An 18717-nucleotide genomic window follows, 5' to 3' on the forward strand; every position below is an offset into this window, starting at 1 on the left:
TTTTTCTAAAGGTTGGAGATTCAAATCTCACCTCATTGGAGGCAAAGTCCAGGCTGCCACTCCTAATTCAGTGGGATTACTGCCCCATCAGAGGTGCCGGCTTGGTAGATGGAACATTGAGAGTCCCGCTCAGGTAACCGTAAATGATTCACCGTACTACCCAAAGAGGAGCAACAGATTTCTCATCTATGGCCTTGGTCAATTTTTATCTCGTAACCAGTATCACTCAAACAGATGACCTAATCATCACCATGCTGTTGTGGGAGCTTGATGTGCAGAAACTAGTTGCAATTGCATGTTCTCCCCCTGTCTGCATAGGTTTCCTCTTGATGCTCCAGTTCCCACAGTCCAAAGATGTGCAGATTAGGTGAATTGGCCATGCTAAATTGCCCCTTAGTGTCCCAAGATGTGTAGGTTAGGGGGATTGATGGGGTAAATGCATGGGGTTATGGGGACAGGATGGGGGGGCGGGGGGCGGGGGGGGGGGGGGGTGGTGCGGCTGGGTAAAATGCTCTATCGGAGAGTCGGTGCACATCAATGGACCAAATGGCGGCCTTCTGCACTGTAGGGATTCTAGGAGTGTTTCCTATAACAGTTACTACATTTCAAAAATTACCCATCTAAAATGCTTTGGGATAGTCTGAGGCGCGCTATATAAACACAAGGAACTTTTACCAGTGTGATATATATTGGGGTGCTGGGTAACTTGCACTGATCCAGGAGATTTTCATATTAAGACACTGAAAGACAAAGGATTCAGAGAGCTTGCTTGTGTTATGCATTTCCTTCCAGGCAAAAATCACAAGAAATCATCTTTTCTTTCAAAAAGCATCATTGGTTTTTCCTCTGATGCACAGCAGGAATTAACCCAAAACAAGGGAGTTACAGCAACCAACCACAGTCCAAATATTCCAAAATTTAGTCTTGGGTTTTTATTTCCCATCCCTAACTGCCCTCAAGGTGTTGGTGGTGACCAACTGCTTTGAACCACTGTGGTCCATGAGGTGTCGGTACACGATGCTTTTGGAAGGGAGTTCCATGATTTTTCCCCAGTGACAACCAAGGAACGGTGACATATTTCCAGGTCAGGATAGAGAGAGACTTGGGAGGGAAACTTGCAAGCAGTGGTGCTCCCGTAACCCCATGCATCTGCTTTGCTTGCCTTTATAGGTGATAGATGAGAATCTAATGCTGCAAACAAAGCTTTCAGAGCAGAGGATTACGCAGACTATCAGCACCCTAGGTGCCCTAGCTAACAGTCCCTACACTGAACCTATTGGTCTGAACTGGGAAATAAACACGGGGCAATGCAGTGGCTAGCACTGCTGCCTCACAGCGCCAGGTTCAATTCCCGGCTTGGGGTCACTGTGTGTGGAGTTTGCACGTTCTCCCCGTGTCTGTGGGTTTCCTCCGGGTGCTCCGGTTTCCTCCCACATTCTGAAAGACATGGTTAGGTGCATTGACCTGGACAGGCGCCGGACTGTGGCGACTCGGGGAATTTCACGGTAACTTCATTGCGGTGTTAATGTAAGCCTTATTTGTGACTAATAAAGAAGCAAAAAATACCCTCACCCCAAAAGAGAAAATGCTGGAAAATCCGGCAGCATCTGTAAGGAGAGAAAAGAGCTGACGTTTTGAGTCCAGATGACCCTTTGTCAAAGCTAAAAGGCAGAGAAAGTGGGAGATATTTATACCGTATGGTGAAGGAATGAAAGGCGAGTCATAGCCACAAAAACAAGGGGAAAGGCTGCTAATGGCAGTCCATAGAGAGAGAATAGGTGTGGATGGCCAAATGGCAGAGAAGCTGAAATCAGAGGGCAAGCTGAGACAGAAGATGATGATGCGGAGGGAGGGGGGGAGATGGGTGGGAGAGAGGTAAAATTGAGAAAAAGGGAAGCAAAGGGGGAGAAAAGGTAAAAGGGGGGATAAAATAGGGGGAAAGAGTGGGGGGGAAATAAAAATAAAGGGCATTTGGGTCATCTGGACTCGAAACGTCAGCTCTTTTCTCTCCTTACAGATGCTGCCAAATCTGCCGAGATTTTCCAGCATTTTCTCTTTTGGTTTCAGATTCCAACATCTGCAGTAATTTGCTTTTATCCCCTTGCCCCAGTTTTAAACTGTACTTCTCCCAAGAATAAAAGCCACAAGACACACTGGGAGACGTTAATATAAAACGCTTTAATAAATAGTTTTTTTTTGAAGTTATCTCTAAGAACATGTCAAACAAAATGCACTAAATGAACAGAGGACTTTTGCAAGGCAACGCGAGGGTCCTTATACAAAAAAAATTACAACTTTATTTCGAGTCCGTACAGAAATTGTTCATTTTCTTTTTAAATCAGCCAGCCTGTATTTTTTTAAATTTTTTAAACCTGTTTCTTCAAACAGGATTATTTTTCCAGCCTCTCGCTGTGCCATCGACATCAATAAAAGTACAACCTGATTCAGAAAACAAAAGCTCTCATCCATAATTCAGAAAGAAAATGTCACAGTTTGCCCATTAAGTATTTAATATCAAAATGAATCGACAGCCAAATAGAAGTTTTATATATATTTATATACATATATAAAATATACACACACACGCACATATATATGTATATCAATATATATATATATATATATATATACACACACACCCTTCAGCAGCTTAATCTGAAGAAGATTGTGGGCACTTTTTTGTTGGGTGAACAATGGTCTGGATTTAACCCAAATGAATTTACAATGAAGTTTAGCAAAAACCAAAAGAAAACAAGTCAGGTTTTTTATTTCCTCATTTTGAATTGAAACCATTTTTCCTGTCAGGTCATTTGTCGCTGGGTAGAACATATCACCCATTTTCTGTGCTGGAACAAAAGCAAACTTGTTTTTTTTAAAGAAAAATATATAAAACAAATTGTTCCCTTCATTCTTTCCTCTGCCCAAAGCAGAAATATATTCCCTTGATGCATAATAGGCTTTTCCAGGAGAGAGCTGATTAAAATATCCAGAGTAAAAGCAGGAGCCGGGAGGGAAGAGAAAAAGAGAATGAGAAGAGGCTACTTTTTCCTCTATGTTCACGTACAGTTGGCTCCATAACATTGGAAGGCCAGGTTTACACAGTAGCAATGGGAGGTGGGAATGGAGATAATAGAAGTGGCTGGGGAAACACTGACGTTTAGGTCCACCTATTTTTGCTCCAAGACAGACCTGGACATTTTTAAGAAAGGTTTGTTGAAGCGCAAATATAGAAAATGTCTGTTCAATGTCTGCACCTGCCTTTTTAAGAATTAAAACGACAGTTGGAGGAGAGAATTGGACATTTTCTTCAATTATTTAGTAGCGGACATAGGTCAAATTCTCTTGTCTCTCACACCACATTTCACAACATCTGAACAGCCACAAAGTAATTTTTGGTTTCCAAAGATCTAAATTCAAGCTGTCACTCGTTCCTCCCCCTCTGCATGCTGCTGCCCCTTCCCTCCCCACCCCATTCCGTCTGTAGAAACCAGCCTGGGGGGCACAACGCCAGCAGGTGGAGATGGCAGCGTACAGGCAATGGACTGGTTGTAGAAGCATAAATCGAAAGCATGCCAAACCTATTTACAGTCTGGGGTTTTGTTTCAGTTTGGGTTTTTCCCCCTCATCAGCTTAACATGTAAAAAGAGGTCAACATTTTCTGATCTTTAGCCAGATGTGAAGTTAAAGATTTCAAATGGAATAGTAAGAGATGTGTCTCTGTGCCCGCATGTGACAGAAATGCCAAAATTCCTTTTTAATATAAATTAAGGAATGGCATCCAAACAAAAAAATTTGAATTAATATCTGTCTTAAGTTATTCAATCAAATATACACATCGATTCCGCAAGTATATACATATATACAAAAGCTTTGATCATACACTTACATTTGTTTATTTTATTATAGGACAGTAAGGAAGGTACATAGTTCATCTTGTTATATATATATATATAAAAAAATCAAAATCAGCAGGACAGTCTTTGACAGTTGCTATAGCAATTCATGCTCCAGGCACTTGCCATTCCAATACTGTAATCACACCCAGGTTCCAGTGAATTAAGAGCAAGGTTACTTTGGGTGATGAAGTTGGCTGCCCTTTGCAGGATCTTCACTGTGATGGGCGCCACTGTACCCATCTAACATTCACCGTACTTTAAGGTAACTCGCCACATGAAGCATTCTTCGAGGTGTTCGAGATGTGTTAAAGCGCTATATAAATGCACGCCCTTTCAAAGGTCAGACGGCAGCAAGGCACTTCAGTTCCGTGGCATATTTTTGGAGGAGAAATGGTTGATTCCACCCCACCCCCCCAGCCTCCTCCCTATTGTCATTTTTGCTGAATGCAACTTGATCGAGGCTATTTATCAACGTCCCCAACTCAACCTCTGTCTACAACGATAAGAGTCCTGGGAATCGTTTTCCTTTGTCAACCACCCCTGCAGGATGGCAACTGCCAAGTGGCGATGAGCTCTCAGACCTATTGTAAAGCACCTTCTCTTTGTTACCCCATCAATATATAAAACACTTTGCTATTTCCACTTCCCAAAATTTGGCAAGCCAGCAATTTCCCAAACTGCAGGTGAAGGCCTGAAGAACAGCACATTCATCATGGTCCACAGGCTTAATCGAGAGAGAGAGAGAGAGAGAGAGAAAGAGAGGGAGAAGGCAAAGGGATAAGCCATGGGCACACTGATATATTCTATACCTTCACCCCACCTCCCCACAAAACTAAAACTAGCCCAACAGCAGGAATCTGTGCGACACACACACACAGACAGCAAACTGTTTCTGGGGGTAGGGGTCAAATGAAGGATGACTGAAAACAACAGGTCAAGGTTCAATTGTATGTTGGAACCTCCTACCGAGGCAAAGAAAATGACGCTAAACTACTACAAAAAAAAGCCATGACAAAACCTATGTAAACAATTTGTTTTGTGCTAAACGGGAGGACGCCGCTCAAGTAATCTTAGTTCCTCCTTCTCTGTTGCTAAGGGACGCAAAAGGTGCTGCCCCCTCCAATTAACATTTAAGAGGAGAAGAAACATAATATAGCAACTGGCAAAGAGATCTTGACACTGAACAAGTCACAAATAATTTATACAAGATTTAAAGAGACAATTGGTAAATAAGGCTTTATACACACACCAAAAGAAAGAGACACTTATTCACCATGAAGACTTCAACAGATGGTTTCAGTCTCAATGGGACAAGGAGGCAACGAGGAATTTATCTTCATTTCCCCTCTCCCTTTCTCTCTCTCTTTCTTAAAAAAACTGTAGGCACAAAACAAACTCCGTATGTTCATACAGAAAGATCCTTACCTCCTTCATGGTTTGACGCATTCACATTTTTCAGGCAACAGTTGTCCCTTTTGCCTGTCCGATGCGGCTGTTTGACTGGAGTTAATTGCGACGATTTCATGTCGCCTTTCGCTGGCAAGAATGTAATTGTACATCTTTGGGAGGGGCACTTGTCCACACCCAACTCCTCTTCCACCTCCTCGCCCGCCATTAGAGTCCGGCTGCAAGGGGTCATTAAATTTTTGCATTCGTACTGAATGTCTTTGTTGCTGCAGGGTTTATCAATGGGGTTCCTGATGGGTTTCAGAGGCTCCCACTGATTATTCACCGTGTCATCCATGGGCGGCCGGCTTCTCTCCCGCTCTTTTCTCCGCTTCCGTGTCCACCACACACAGATGATGATGCAGACCAGCCAGACCACACCAAACGCCACACTTAGCACTGGAACCAGGTACGCTGCGTAAACCAGCATAAAGGGTGAAGATGGAATAGTGATGCAAAAAAAAAACTGACATTAAATCTTTTCATAAAAAGAAATTGCTTCTATTTTTCTGGCAATCACAATCTCAGGCAGTCCCGCAATGTTTTACAGCCTGATGGTACTTTTCAAATGTTCTAACGGAGAAAACGCAGTAGCCATTTTTTTTGCTCCCACAAACAGTAAGATGATAAATGACCAAATCTTCTTTATTCTGTGATGTTAGCTGAAAGATAAAGATTGGCCAGGACATTTGGGAGAACTTCTAGAATCAGGATAAACAGGACCTCAAGTTTAACGTCTCATTGTAAAGGCGGCACCTCTGACAATGCAGCACCACCCTCCTCAGTGCTGCACCAGAAGTGCCAGCCTGGATTGTGTGTTCAATAGCGTATTCAATAAACAGGAAGCACTTGTAATTGCATTTATCAATCCTAGATCAAAGTGCAGCACATGGTAGAGGCTGAATAGGCAAGCCGCCTCCTAAGCTCCTACCCATTATCCAAGGGGCTAGCCTTCAGATAGGATGTCAATCTGCCAATTCTGGTGAATGTTAAAATTGCTATGGTACTTCTGGAGAACAAGGAGCTCTCGAACTTCTTTGAATTTTGACAAAAGATCGCTGACCTGAATGCCACCTGCTAGGCAAGTATTTTTAGCATTTTCTGTTTTTATTTGGGAGTTCTTTCAGTGCCCTGGGTCACATTCCTCTTTATCCAGCACTAAACTCCGACTCCCCGGCACCCCCAAAAAAAAGATCACTACTTTCATTGTTTCCTTCTTCACAAAATGACTTTGCTTGCTTCTGTAGATTGGTTGCCATAATTTGACCACACAACAGTCAATTTACTCAAGTGACATTGACAGAGGGATAACTATTGGCCAGGACACCAATCTTTACATCTACTCAAGAGGGCAGACAGGGTTCCAGTTTAATGAATTCAAGAACCGGCACCTCCAATAGTGCTGCCTCCACTCCCTTCAGAACTCCACTGGCTGCATCAGTTAGATTAGGTGCTCTAGGAACCCCAGAACCTTATGACTCAAAAGAATTTGAGCCATGAGTAATGTGTGGACCTGGCTTCAGTCAACCAACATGCAGCCAGACAAAATGTTATACAAAGGGCAGATCTCATCAGTAAAAGGAAAGGTCAGTATTACCTGGTTGGGAAGGAGGAACATATGCTGTCTCTATTTTCACCTCAATCACAGCGAGCATCATGGTGCTGTTTTGTCGTTTGGTCACATTGTCAACGATCTTTGTAACAGCCTCCCTTATAAGGATCCCATCACGGTCCTCGCCAGGCTGGGTAAATGACTGGGGAAGGGGAAGCAGAACAGAGAAGAGGTGAAACTCAGATAAAAACAAAGTGCTGGAAAAACTGCACAGATCTGCTGAGAGTTAAAATCTCAAAGTGCAGCATGATTTCTTCAAAACTAGTGCAAGTCTTACTCAGGAGATTTCATAGACAGCAAAGGCCAACCAGCCCACAAACAACAGACCTTATTCATGATCAGGGATATCACTTCACACAGGCCATACAGTCAAATCCGATCTCCTAACCCCCATTTTCCAAAAACAATCTCCAGACAGTTACCGGGAGCAGAAATAGGTAACTCCTGGTCTAAGTCAAAGGCTCCCTGCTGAGATCAGTCAACTGGGTAGACTGGGAACTGTCAATTGGATGATCAATCTCTACCCCCTCCTCAGCTCCCCAGCAGATATCCATATCTAAAGGAGTTTGGAGCACAGGTCATTCGGCCCCTCCAGCCTGTTCTATCATTTAATTGAAATATGGATGATCAGTAATGGATTTGCACACGACGGGTAGGAGTTTTCTCCTTGTTGCATATTTTGCGACAGTGGGAGGCGGCAATCCGTTCACTGGCGGCAGCACCATAAGATCCCACCGTTGTCAATGAGGTTTCCCGGTGAATGCACCCCTTGCAGCCGGGAAACCCGTGGCAGAGGTGGGCCATTGGCAGGACCACAATATTCTGCCGGCATGAAAGGCAGCAAGATTTCAGCGAATATAAATAAGGCTGGAAAAACCAAGTGCTATATGTTTCTTGCATCCTACTAACAAAACTAGCACATCCCATCAGAATCTAAACTAAACAAGCCCTAGTTAGGCATAAGCTCACTACAATCCAATTCTGAGGAAGTGACAAAGAGGATCGATGAGGGTAGTGCAGTGGATGTTGTGTACCTGGATTTCAGTAAGGCGTTTGACAAGGTCCCACGTGGCAGACTGGTCAAAAAAGTAAAGCACATGGGCTACAGGGTAATGTGGCAAATTAGATTCAACATTGGCTTAACAACAGGAAACAAAGGGGAATGGTCAATGGCTGCCCTTATGAATGGAAAGCTGTTTCAAGTGTTGTTGGGATCTCTGCTGTTTGTTTCATATATTAATGATTTGGACTTGAACGTGGGAGCACAATTGGGAAATTTGCAGATGACACAAAAATTGATCGTGTAGGGAATAGTGTAGAGGATAGCTGTAAGCTCCAGGATGATATGGATGGGTTGGTGGAGTGGGCAGGAAAGTGGCAAATGGAGTTCAACTCTTGATAAATGTGAGGTAATGCATTTAGGGAGGTCAAACAGTGGGAATACACAATAAACAGGAATATACTGAGAGGGGCAGATGAAGTGAGAGTTGTTGGCGTGCAAGTGCACAGGTCCCTGAAAGTAGCAGTACAGGTAGTTAAGGTTGTAAAGAAGGCAAATGGAATGCTCTCCTTCAGCGACATAGATATAGAATACAAAAGTATGGATATAATGATGAAACTATACAAGACAGTGGTGAGGCCACCACTGGAGTATTGTGTGCAGTTCTGGTCACCACATTACAGGAAGGATGTAATCGCTCTAGAAAGAGTGTAGAGAAGATTTACTAGAATGTTGACAGGGTTGGAGAATTGTAGCTATGAGGAGAGATTGGATTGGGGTTGTTTTCCTTGGAACAGAGAAGACTGAGGGGTGACATGATTGAGGTTTACCAAAATATATGGGGTAGAGATAAAGTAGACAGGAGGAATCCGTTTCCCTTGACAGAGAAATCAAAAACCAGAGGTCATAGATTCAAGTTAAGTGGCAGAGAAGGATTAGAGGGGACATGAGGGAAAACAGAGGGTGGTGGTTGTCTGGAATCTGCTGCCCGAGCTGGTGGTGAAGGCAGAGACCCTAAACTCTTAAAAAGTACCTGGATGTACAACTGAAGTTCTGTAAGCTGCTATGGGCTGTGTGCAGCAAAATGGGATTAGGAAGGGCACCTGGGAGCCTTTGAGTCAGCATGGACAAGAGGGGCTGAATGGCCCCCTTCTGCGCTGTATCTATTGTTCAAGCAAAGCTTACAATCCCATTTGGTCAAATGCAAGGCTGGTCATGACAAAGCGATAAGGATGACAAAACCCAAAGCAAAGCTGTTACTTACGATGGCTACTTCCACTGCACTGTCAGTGCTGTTAGCCAGGTCGCACAACACAAACAGAGTCCGCTCCTTAGAGAGACTCCGCAGCACTGGGAGATACCTCAGTTCTGAGCAAATGTATTCCACAGTAATGCCCTGGGGAGAAGAATCGGAAGAGATGTGAAACTCTGCAAACTCACATTCAGAACAAATTGTGTCTAATCCACAATTATGGAGATTCTTTTACACATTTACTCCGGAAGACCAGGTGGCTGACGACACTAGTGCTTTGCCACACTGCACTATACAATAACGGATTGCGATATATATATTCACCACAAACAGTTCCAAAGCTCAAATTGAATTGGGAAGGAGTAAAACCCCTTATGCTACAACATAGGAACAGCCATCCACCATTCAGCCCTTTACAGTCTTGATACATCATTCCATTAATGTCTGACTGGCACTTCAACCCCATTTCCTCTCTTGACACCCCAACAATCTCAGTTCAAAAGCTCCCAGATTTCTAGTAGCGAGTAAGTGCCACAACCTTTATTTCCATTCTGGGGCCTGAAGTGGAAGTGCCAGTTAAGTTGGCTGTTCCAAGAACCAACTTGGTTGGCATTGCGCAGCCTCATTTTATGCAAGATTGGGATGGTTGGCAAAGGAAATTTCCATTACATCTTGGAGTGAACAAAGAACAAAGAAAATTACAGCACAGGAACAGGCCCTTCGGCCCTCCAAGCCTGCACTGACCATGCTGCCCGACTTAACTAAAACCCCCTGCCCTTCAGAGGACCATATCCCTCTATTCCCATCTCATTCATGTACTTGTCAAGACGCCCCTTAAAAGTCACTACTGTATCCGCAAACTTACTAATCAATCAGTTACATTTTCCTCCAAATCATTTATATATATTACAAACAGCAAAGGTCCCAGCACTGATCCCTGAGGAACACCACTTGCCACAGCCCTCCATTTAGAAACACACTCTTCCACTGCTACCCTCTGTCTTCTTTGACCAAGCCAGTTTTGTATCCACCTTGCCAGTTCACCTCTGATCCCATGTGACTTCACCTTCTGCACCAGTCTGCCATGAGGGATCTTGTCAAAGGCCTTATTGAAGTCCATGTAGACAACATCCACTGCCCTACCCTCAATCATCTTCGTCACTGCCTCGAAAAACTCGATCAAGTTCGTAAGACACGACCTCCCCTTCACAAAACCATGTTGCCTCTCACTAATACGTCCAATTATTTCCAAGTGGGAATAAAGCCTGTCTCAAAGAATCCTCTCCAATAATTTCCTTACCACTGATGTAAGGCTCACCGGCCTGTAATTACCTGGGTTATTCTTGCTACCCTTCTTAAGCAAAGGAACAACATTGGCTATTCTCCAGTCCTCTGGGACCTCCCCTGTAGCCAGTGAGGATACAAAGATTTCTCTCACGGCCCCAGCAATCTCCTCCCTTGCCTCTCTCAGTATTCTGGGGTATATCCCATCAGGCCCTGGGGACTTGTCTACCTTAATGTTTCTCAAGAACCCTAATATCTCCTCCTTTTTGATCTCAACATGACTCAAACTATCTACACACCCTTTCCCAGATTCATCATCCACCAAGTCCTTCTCTTTGGAGGATACTTTGTCCATTTCCTCTGGCTCCACGCACAGATTCTCTCCCTTGTCCTTGAGTGGGCCAACCCGCTCCCTGGCTACCCTCTCGCTCTTTATATATGCATAAAAAGCCTTGGGATTTTCCTTAATCCTGTTGGCCAATGCTTTTTCATGACCCCTTTTAGCCATTCTTAGTCCTTGCTTAAGTTTCTTTCTATTTTCCTTGTATTCCACACTTGCTTCGTGTGTTCCCAGCCTCCTAGCTTTGACAAATGCTTCCTTTTTCTCTTTGACTAGGCTCACAATATCTCTCGTTAGCCAAGGTTCCCAAAACTTGCCATACTTATCCTTCATCCTTACAGGAATGTGCCGGTCCTGAATCCCTATTAACTTACAATTGAAAGCCTCCCACATGCCAGATGTTGATTTGCCCTCAAACATCTGTCCCCAATCTACATTCTTCAGTTCCTGCCTAATATTGTTGTAATTAGCCTTCCCCCAATTTAGCACCTTAACTTGAGGACTACACTTATCTTTATCCATCAGTACCTTAGAGCTTACTGAATTGTGGTCACTGTTCCCGAACTGCTCCCCTACTGAAACATTCAGTGGGTGAATACAGATCCCAAAAATCAACTCCCAAGAAATACATCCAACTCAACTCAGGAATTCCACGCACTTGCACAGTCTGCCTTACCTTTGGAATCTTTTCTTTGTTGAAGATGAGTGTGATCTTTGCACAGTTGTTGTCTAGTTGACCCGTGATAGGCTGACATTTGGAGTTAACAGGCAGAACCTCTAAGGCGTTACACTCCCCCCAGTCAGTACAGGGAGGGGAGAAACACTTGAGCCATGGGCTGACCTGGCACTGCTGGGCCTCTGGACACACAAAGTTTTCATGGCCAGGCTTTTCGTGCAACAAACAAGACTTCTGGCCACACCATACCTATTGAAACAAACAAACACCTTGTATCAGCACACCAACTTCATAAAAGGCTAAAAGTAGCCAATGATTAGTCATTGTTAAACTCCCTATCTTCATATGTGAGCATATCAACACCATCAAGTTGTTGACCACAGGATGGCACAGCCAATGAAGGACTTTCTCTGTCATGTAGAAAAATGCAGCAGCAAGTTCCCACAAACAGCAAACATTGTGGTAATGTTGGGAGACAGTTAGAAACCAGGAAGAACTCACCCGCTCTTCAAAGAATCTCTCAGGATCGATAACACTGATCCAAGCGCCATAGTTTAATTTATCTTCTGGCAGTATTCTCTCTGCATACGACTGACATTTTGTACTCAAGCCACTGGAATGGGACTTGAACCCATGACTTTCAGACTTAAAGCTAGCCAGTGAATCTGGAAAACCTCTTATAGGGTTAACTATGTAACTTGATTTGTTGCACTTAAGTTTTTCTCCACACTTGGTGAATGACTAACAGAAGATATTATGCAGGAAAGACGGATAATATTATTGAGATACGAAATGTTTTTTCAGAGACAGATATGGTGTGATCAATGGCAGGAGTCATTATCTAAAAAAATGTAAAATTGTAGTGTTTTTAATCAGCTTCCTCCAAAGTAGACAAATCTGGTCTTGTAGAAACAAGCCTTTACTTTCAAAGGCTTGTTTACTAGCTAGCAGCAGTGACAAAGAAGAAAACAAAAAAGCAATAGGACAAAGCCTGAATGGAGGCTGGTTCGACAGTAATCTCTTCCAATAGCCAGGTCATTTGGAAACACCAGGTGTACTGAATGCAGAGCCCCAGTAGTTCTCAGAAGGCATAGAACTTGAATTTATATAATTGCACCTTTAACATAGTGCAACATCTCAAGGTACAGTCAAACCAAATTAGATAAAGGAGCAATATAGGGGGAGTAAAGAATCTCAGCTCAGCACTGACCAATGGGCTCAGGGAAAACTTTATCTACACTGGGTAAAAGAGGACAGTCTTTACTCCACTCCCAGACACAATGGGTGATGAATGCGGTGAATTAAAAGAGAGCATGCAACCTTTACAACATCAGCACTTAAAAATATATTGGCAACGGGGGACAGAATTTCACGAGAAAATGACAACAATAGCCTTTTACAAAGACATCAGCAACACCCAATCTGCGATTCCCAACACTTCAGCTATTTCAGCTGATGACCACTTGCTGGCGAGACATTGCATCGTTAACAGAAAAAAAAGTCACAAGATGCTCGAGAGGTGCAAGAAAAATAGATGCTGACCAAAATTAGCGAGTGGGACGAATATCTTAGCCAGCTTAAGGAGAGAGGAAGATGAAGTGCTTTAGGATTGGAACTCCAGAGAATGGGGCCAATCCAGCAGAGAGCCAGAGGCAGGAGGGGGATGTGTAAGAGGCAGCATGGTGTGGAGATGCCAGCGTTGGACTGGGGTAAGCACAGTAAGAAGTCCCACAACACCAGGTTAAAGTACAACAGGTTTATTTGGCAGCACAAGCTTTCGGAGCGCTGCTCCATCAGGTGAGGACTTGTGTTCACAAACAGGGCATATATAGACACAAACTCAATTTACAAGACAATGATTGGAATGCAAGTCTTTACAGGTAATCAATGCACATTGTCTGTACCTTTAAGACTTGATTACCTGTAAAGACCCGCATTCCAATCATTATCTTGTAAATTGAGCTTGTGTCTATATATGCCGTTTGTGCACACAAATCCTCACTCACCTGATGAAGGAGCAGCGCTCCGAAAGCTTGTGCTGCCAAATAAACCTGTTGTACTTTAACCTGGTGTTGTGAGACTTCTTACAAGAGGCAGCAGTCAGAGGAACAGTAGGCCGGGTGGTGGAGTGGGGGGGAGTTATAGGGTTAGAAAAGGTTAGATGCCCAGGAGAAAATGAGAATTTCAATTGCAGATGTTGAGTACGTAATCAATGTGGATCATGGTGATAGTGCGTATGACTGGATATTGGCTGTGATATTTTCTGTAGAGTTTGGATAAAGTGAGGTTTATGAGGTTTGAAGGTTGATTAGGAAAGCATTGCAATATTGAAGTCTGCAGGTGACAAGATCAACGAAAGATGGCTGCCAGCTGTAGTCAGAGTGAAGACAGACAATGTCACAGGTCTGGAGGGAGATGGTCTTTATGACAGAGTATGGGAGTCAAAAGGTCAGCTAAGGGTCATACAAGATGGTGATACCTGAGACAGGGTGGGGCCAATGAGAGAAAACCAGCTCGCAGTTATATGTTTGACATTAAAATTTTGATTTCTGATGAACCACAAAATGAATTGAAGAAGAAATGCCTCTCACTCAAGGGACTGCGGTCTGCCATACCTTGGTGCAGTTTATATTGCCATTCAGGCACTGACAGGTGTTGCACTCCTGCTCCCACCGAATACCATGTGGATGGTATTGTCCAGACATAAAGCACGACTTCCCGAAGCCAATCACTGCAAGGAACAAGTCAAAGAATTAGGTATTTGTCATTGAGGTAAGGGAGGCCACAAGAACATTTTCTTTCCTCAGACCACATGGGAAGGTTTCATCTGTGATGTTGGCAGAAATCTCAGAACATAAATGTAAAGGTCATACCTACAATTCAACTAAAATTGGGGAACACTCCCAGGACAGGTACAGCACAGGGTTAGATTCAGAGTAAAACCCATCAGTGTTTGATGGGTTTGTCCCCATCAAACACTCCCAGGACAGGTACAGCACAGGGTTAGATACAGAGTAAAGCTCCCTCTACACTGTCCCCATCAAACACTCCCAGGGCAGGTACAGCACAGGGTTAGATACAGAGTAAAGCTCCCTCTACACTGTCCCCATCAAACACTCCCAGGACAGGTACAGCACGGGGTGAGATACAGAGTAAAGCTCCCTCTACACTGTCCCCCATCAAACACTCCCAGGGCAGGTACAGACAATAAGTTGAACTGACACCATTACCTAGTCTTCCATGTCAATTCAGATCAAATCTGAGTCACGCAAATAGTTTTCCTCCTGTTCCCTCTATATATGGAATGAAGGTACTTGTGTAGGATGTATTTTTCTACACATTCTTGCCAGAGTCAAGCCTCAGAGAAACCAATTTTGTTTGAGAAAAACAGCGACAGATTGTGAACTCATGAATCAAGCTGGATTATTCAGTTTTCCTTGTAGTGAGGCAAAGAATCAGCAAGCTGGACAGCCAATGTGACACAAGAACACAGCAATTAGCAGGGGTAATTTTATTCCACAATTCAACTTTATGGCTGAATTTACCCCAGCTCAATTTCCCTGCCAGATCCCTTTGTACCTCGATTCCAGAGACCAAATATTTACCCATTTAGGGCGGCACGGTGAGAGTGGTTACCATTGCACCTCTCAGCGCCAGGGACCCAGGTACAATTCCAGCCTTGAGTGACTGTGTGGAGTTTGCACATTCCCCCCATGCCTGCGTGGGATTCCTTCAGGTGCTCCAGTTTCCTCCCACAGTCCAAAGATGTGTAGGTTGGGTAGATTAGCAGGGTAAATGCATGGGGCTATGGAGATAGGTCCTGAATAGAATGCTTTGTTGGAGAGTCAGTGCAGACTCGATGGGCCAAATGGCCTCCTCCTGCACTGTAGGGATTCCATGATGATGATCCCAGCTTTAATAATATTCGACAATTTGAGAAAAGCTGGACAATGGCAATCATTGGGGGAGCACGGCAGGGGATGGTGACACCCACTTGGACTGCAGCAGGGAGCAGTGGCCAGAGGAAACATGAGGAGGGGAAAAAAAGATCTGCGCAGAGTTATGATCTGGAATGTTCTGTTTAAAAGGTGGTGGAATAATATCCAACAATAAGCTTCAATAAGGAATTGAATAAGTAATTGCTAAAGATTACTGAGCTTTCAGTAAGAGCAGGCAGAGTGGGATTAATTGGACAGTTCCTTCAAGGAGGCAGCACAGTAACAATGGACTGAAACACCTCTCCTGTGCTGCTTAATGCCACAATTCCATGATTGAGTACAAGATGGGAGAAGTGTTTTATTCCCAGACATCAAGATGCCAAAAGGACAATTTGAACAGCTCATGGACAAATCAATGCAACTAAGCCAAGAGAGCCTGACCATCGTGTCTTCAGTCCACCATCTCCTCACCAACCCCCACATCTTCCAAGCCCCTGTATTCTTCCCTTGACTGACTGTTGCTGGGATACAGCCCTACAGTGCAAGGAGCAGCCCCCCTGCTTCCTTCAAGCAAGCAACCACTTACTAGAAAAAAAAGGGTCATAAAATGGAAACCCATTACACTTCCTGCAGGCCACGAGTACTCTCAAGTCAGACAGGGAATTATCATTTTCTGAAAGCACAAACCTTCTTGGCATCTGTAGCCTGCTCTTCCAGGGGGGCAGATGCACCTGTATCCATTAATCTCATCCACACAAGTGGCTCCATAAGCACAAGGGGATGACTGGCATTCATCGATGTCTTTGAGAGAGAAAGAGAATAAAAGTACACATTAACAAAGAAATGAGGGACACTAAAAATGCTGATGAGACCACGTGTTTCCTGCTCTGCCTAATTGCAAAAAGCCAGCCCTGGCCTCTTCAGTCTCATCATTAGTTCCACAGTAAACAATCGAGTTAAAGCAGCCATTGAGAGGCAGCTCTGTAAGAGGCTTTTTATTTCCAATGCTTCATTCAGAGCCCTGTGTTCACGGCGCTCGCAGCTGTGCTTCCATCCACTGTCAGTAGCTAACAAACACACAGGATGCAAGTTCCCATTCCCTCCCCTCATCCCATCTCGGATACACACACAGTCCCTTTAGGTAACAGATTCACTGCCGCCAAGCCAGACAGAGAGAAAAGAAAAGATTGAGAGAGTGTGAGGAAAGAGTTGTGATTTAAGGGGAAAATAGTTTCTAAAACACAAGAGTGTAGATGAAAACAAATGCAAAAGAATCTTCCCAAATATTTAACATTACACAAACACAGTACCTAATTCCTTCTAAAGCTCCCCTAATAGCCATCTCTACCTGGTATATATCTCAATGGTTATTAAATTTAGAGTTTAATTGTACTTTTTCCTCATTTCAGTTTAGTCCAGTGGTTCCTGACGGCCTTCCAGTGGTATTTTGAATGGATCTCACGTAACGTACTTCACTCTATCTCCTTTGCATGTCTTTGATACCTCTCAAAATGAGTACAAAAACTGCCTCTCTCTACCTCCATATCACCCCCAGCTCTGTCCCTGTCTAACCCAATCTGCTGCTGAAACCTTCAGCCATTTCTGTTGTCACCAGATTTGATTATCATTGGAGTTACTGCACGTGGTGCCCATTTCCAAACATCTACTGACTGGATTGAACACACTGTGGTTACAAGTACAGGTCAGAGGCAGGGAATTCTGCAGCGAGCAACTCGCCTCCCGACTCCCCAGTGCATTCCTACCACCTACAAGGCACAAGTCAGGAGTGTGATGGAATACTCTCTTCTCACCTGGATGAATGCAGTTCCAACACAAAAAACTTCACAATCCAGGGCAAAGCAGTCTCTTTGATTGGCATCCCATCCACCACCTTCAACATTCACTCCCGCCACCAGCGCTCAGTGGCAGCCGTGTACACTATCTACACGACACTGCAGAAACTCGCCAAGGCTCCTTCGACAACACCTTCCAAACCCACGACCTCTACCACCTACAAGTACAAGGAAACATCAACTGTATTTCTCCGAGTCACTCACCATCCTGACTTGGAAACATATTGCCGTTCCTTCACTCCTGCTGGGTCAAAATCCTGCAACTCTCTCCCTAACAGCACTGAGAGTTTATCTCAACCACATGGACAGTAATGGTTCAAGGCAGCAGCTCACCACAACCTTCGAGGGTAATTAGCGATGGGTAACAAATGCTGGTTGAGCCAGAAACACCCACATCACATGGACACATAAATAATGCCCTCTTCACCCATCAGTGCATCATATCGATGCCAGTTCTTTCAAACAGCCATCCAGTTGGCCCTGTCGCTGACCCACTGATTCCGAGTGTAGTAACATTTCATTCATCTGCTTTTCCAACATACTCCTTCGTCTTTTCCTTCCCTGTCTCTGATCGCCACTAATTCTGACCTCTTGCACATCCACATTATCCAAAGCTCCACCACAGGTTGCTGTACCTTTAGCTGTCTGTAATATGTACTTCTCTCTGTGTCCCTTTGGTACCTCTCGAAATGACTACTTTTTTTGTTGATTCCTGGAACATTGGCATCGCTGTCCAGGCCAGCATTTATCGCCCATTCCCAAGTTCCTTCAAGAAGGTCATGGCGGGTTGCCGTTTTGTCCATGTGTTGTAGGAACCCACAGTGCTGTTAGGGAGCAAGTTCCAGGATTTTGACCCAGCCACAGTGATAAATGACAGATTTCCAAGTTAGGAGGGTTGTGGCTTGGAGGGGAACTGGGAGCTAGTGGTGTTCCCATGCATCTGCTGCCCTTGTCCTTCTAGGTAGTAGCAGTCGCCGGTTTGGAAAATGCCTAGACGCCTTGGTGAGTTCCTGTATTTCATCTCGTAGATGCTGTACAGCTGCCACTGTGAAGGATGCGAATGTTGAAGGTGACGGATGGGGTGCCAATCAAGCAGTGTGCTTTATCCTGGATCTGGATGGTGTCAAATTTGTGTGTTGTTGGAGTTGCATTCATCCAGGAAAGTAAAAGATATTCTCAGACACTCCTTACTTGTCTCTAGTAGATGGTAGACGGGTTTTGGGAGTCAGGAGGCGAGTTACTCTCCATAGGATTCCCAGCCTCTGACCTGCTCTTGCAACCATAGTAATCATAAAGCTGGTCCCAGTTCAGTCTCTGGTCAATGGTAACCCCCAGGATGTTGATGGTGGGGGATTCCGCAATGATATTTCCATTAAATGTTAAGGGTAGAAACCTAAACCTCTCTCCTCATTTCCTAGCT

The 18717-nt window shown here is 44.2% G+C and overlaps 1 protein-coding gene across 2 annotated transcripts in view; it reads right to left on the reverse strand.

Annotated features, from left to right (window-relative positions):
- Window positions 1-2159: 2159 nt before the first annotated feature.
- Window positions 2160-18717, reverse strand: part of jag2b (jagged canonical Notch ligand 2b) — a 163249-nt gene continuing 146691 nt past the window's right edge. For both annotated transcript variants that reach the window (XM_078234507.1, XM_078234506.1), the window contains 6 exons: window positions 16132-16245; window positions 14122-14237; window positions 11507-11755; window positions 9219-9350; window positions 6940-7096; window positions 2160-5756 (listed from right to left, as the gene is read on the reverse strand). In XM_078234507.1, coding sequence (XP_078090633.1) covers window positions 5302-5756; window positions 6940-7096; window positions 9219-9350; window positions 11507-11755; window positions 14122-14237; window positions 16132-16245 — 1223 coding nt within the window. In that variant the 3' untranslated portion in view covers window positions 2160-5301. The remainder of the gene's footprint in view (window positions 5757-6939; window positions 7097-9218; window positions 9351-11506; window positions 11756-14121; window positions 14238-16131; window positions 16246-18717) is intronic.

The sequence above is a fragment of the Mustelus asterias genome, chromosome 18 (assembly GCF_964213995.1).
Source record: "Mustelus asterias chromosome 18, sMusAst1.hap1.1, whole genome shotgun sequence".
NCBI classification, from domain to species: domain Eukaryota; kingdom Metazoa; phylum Chordata; class Chondrichthyes; order Carcharhiniformes; family Triakidae; genus Mustelus; species Mustelus asterias.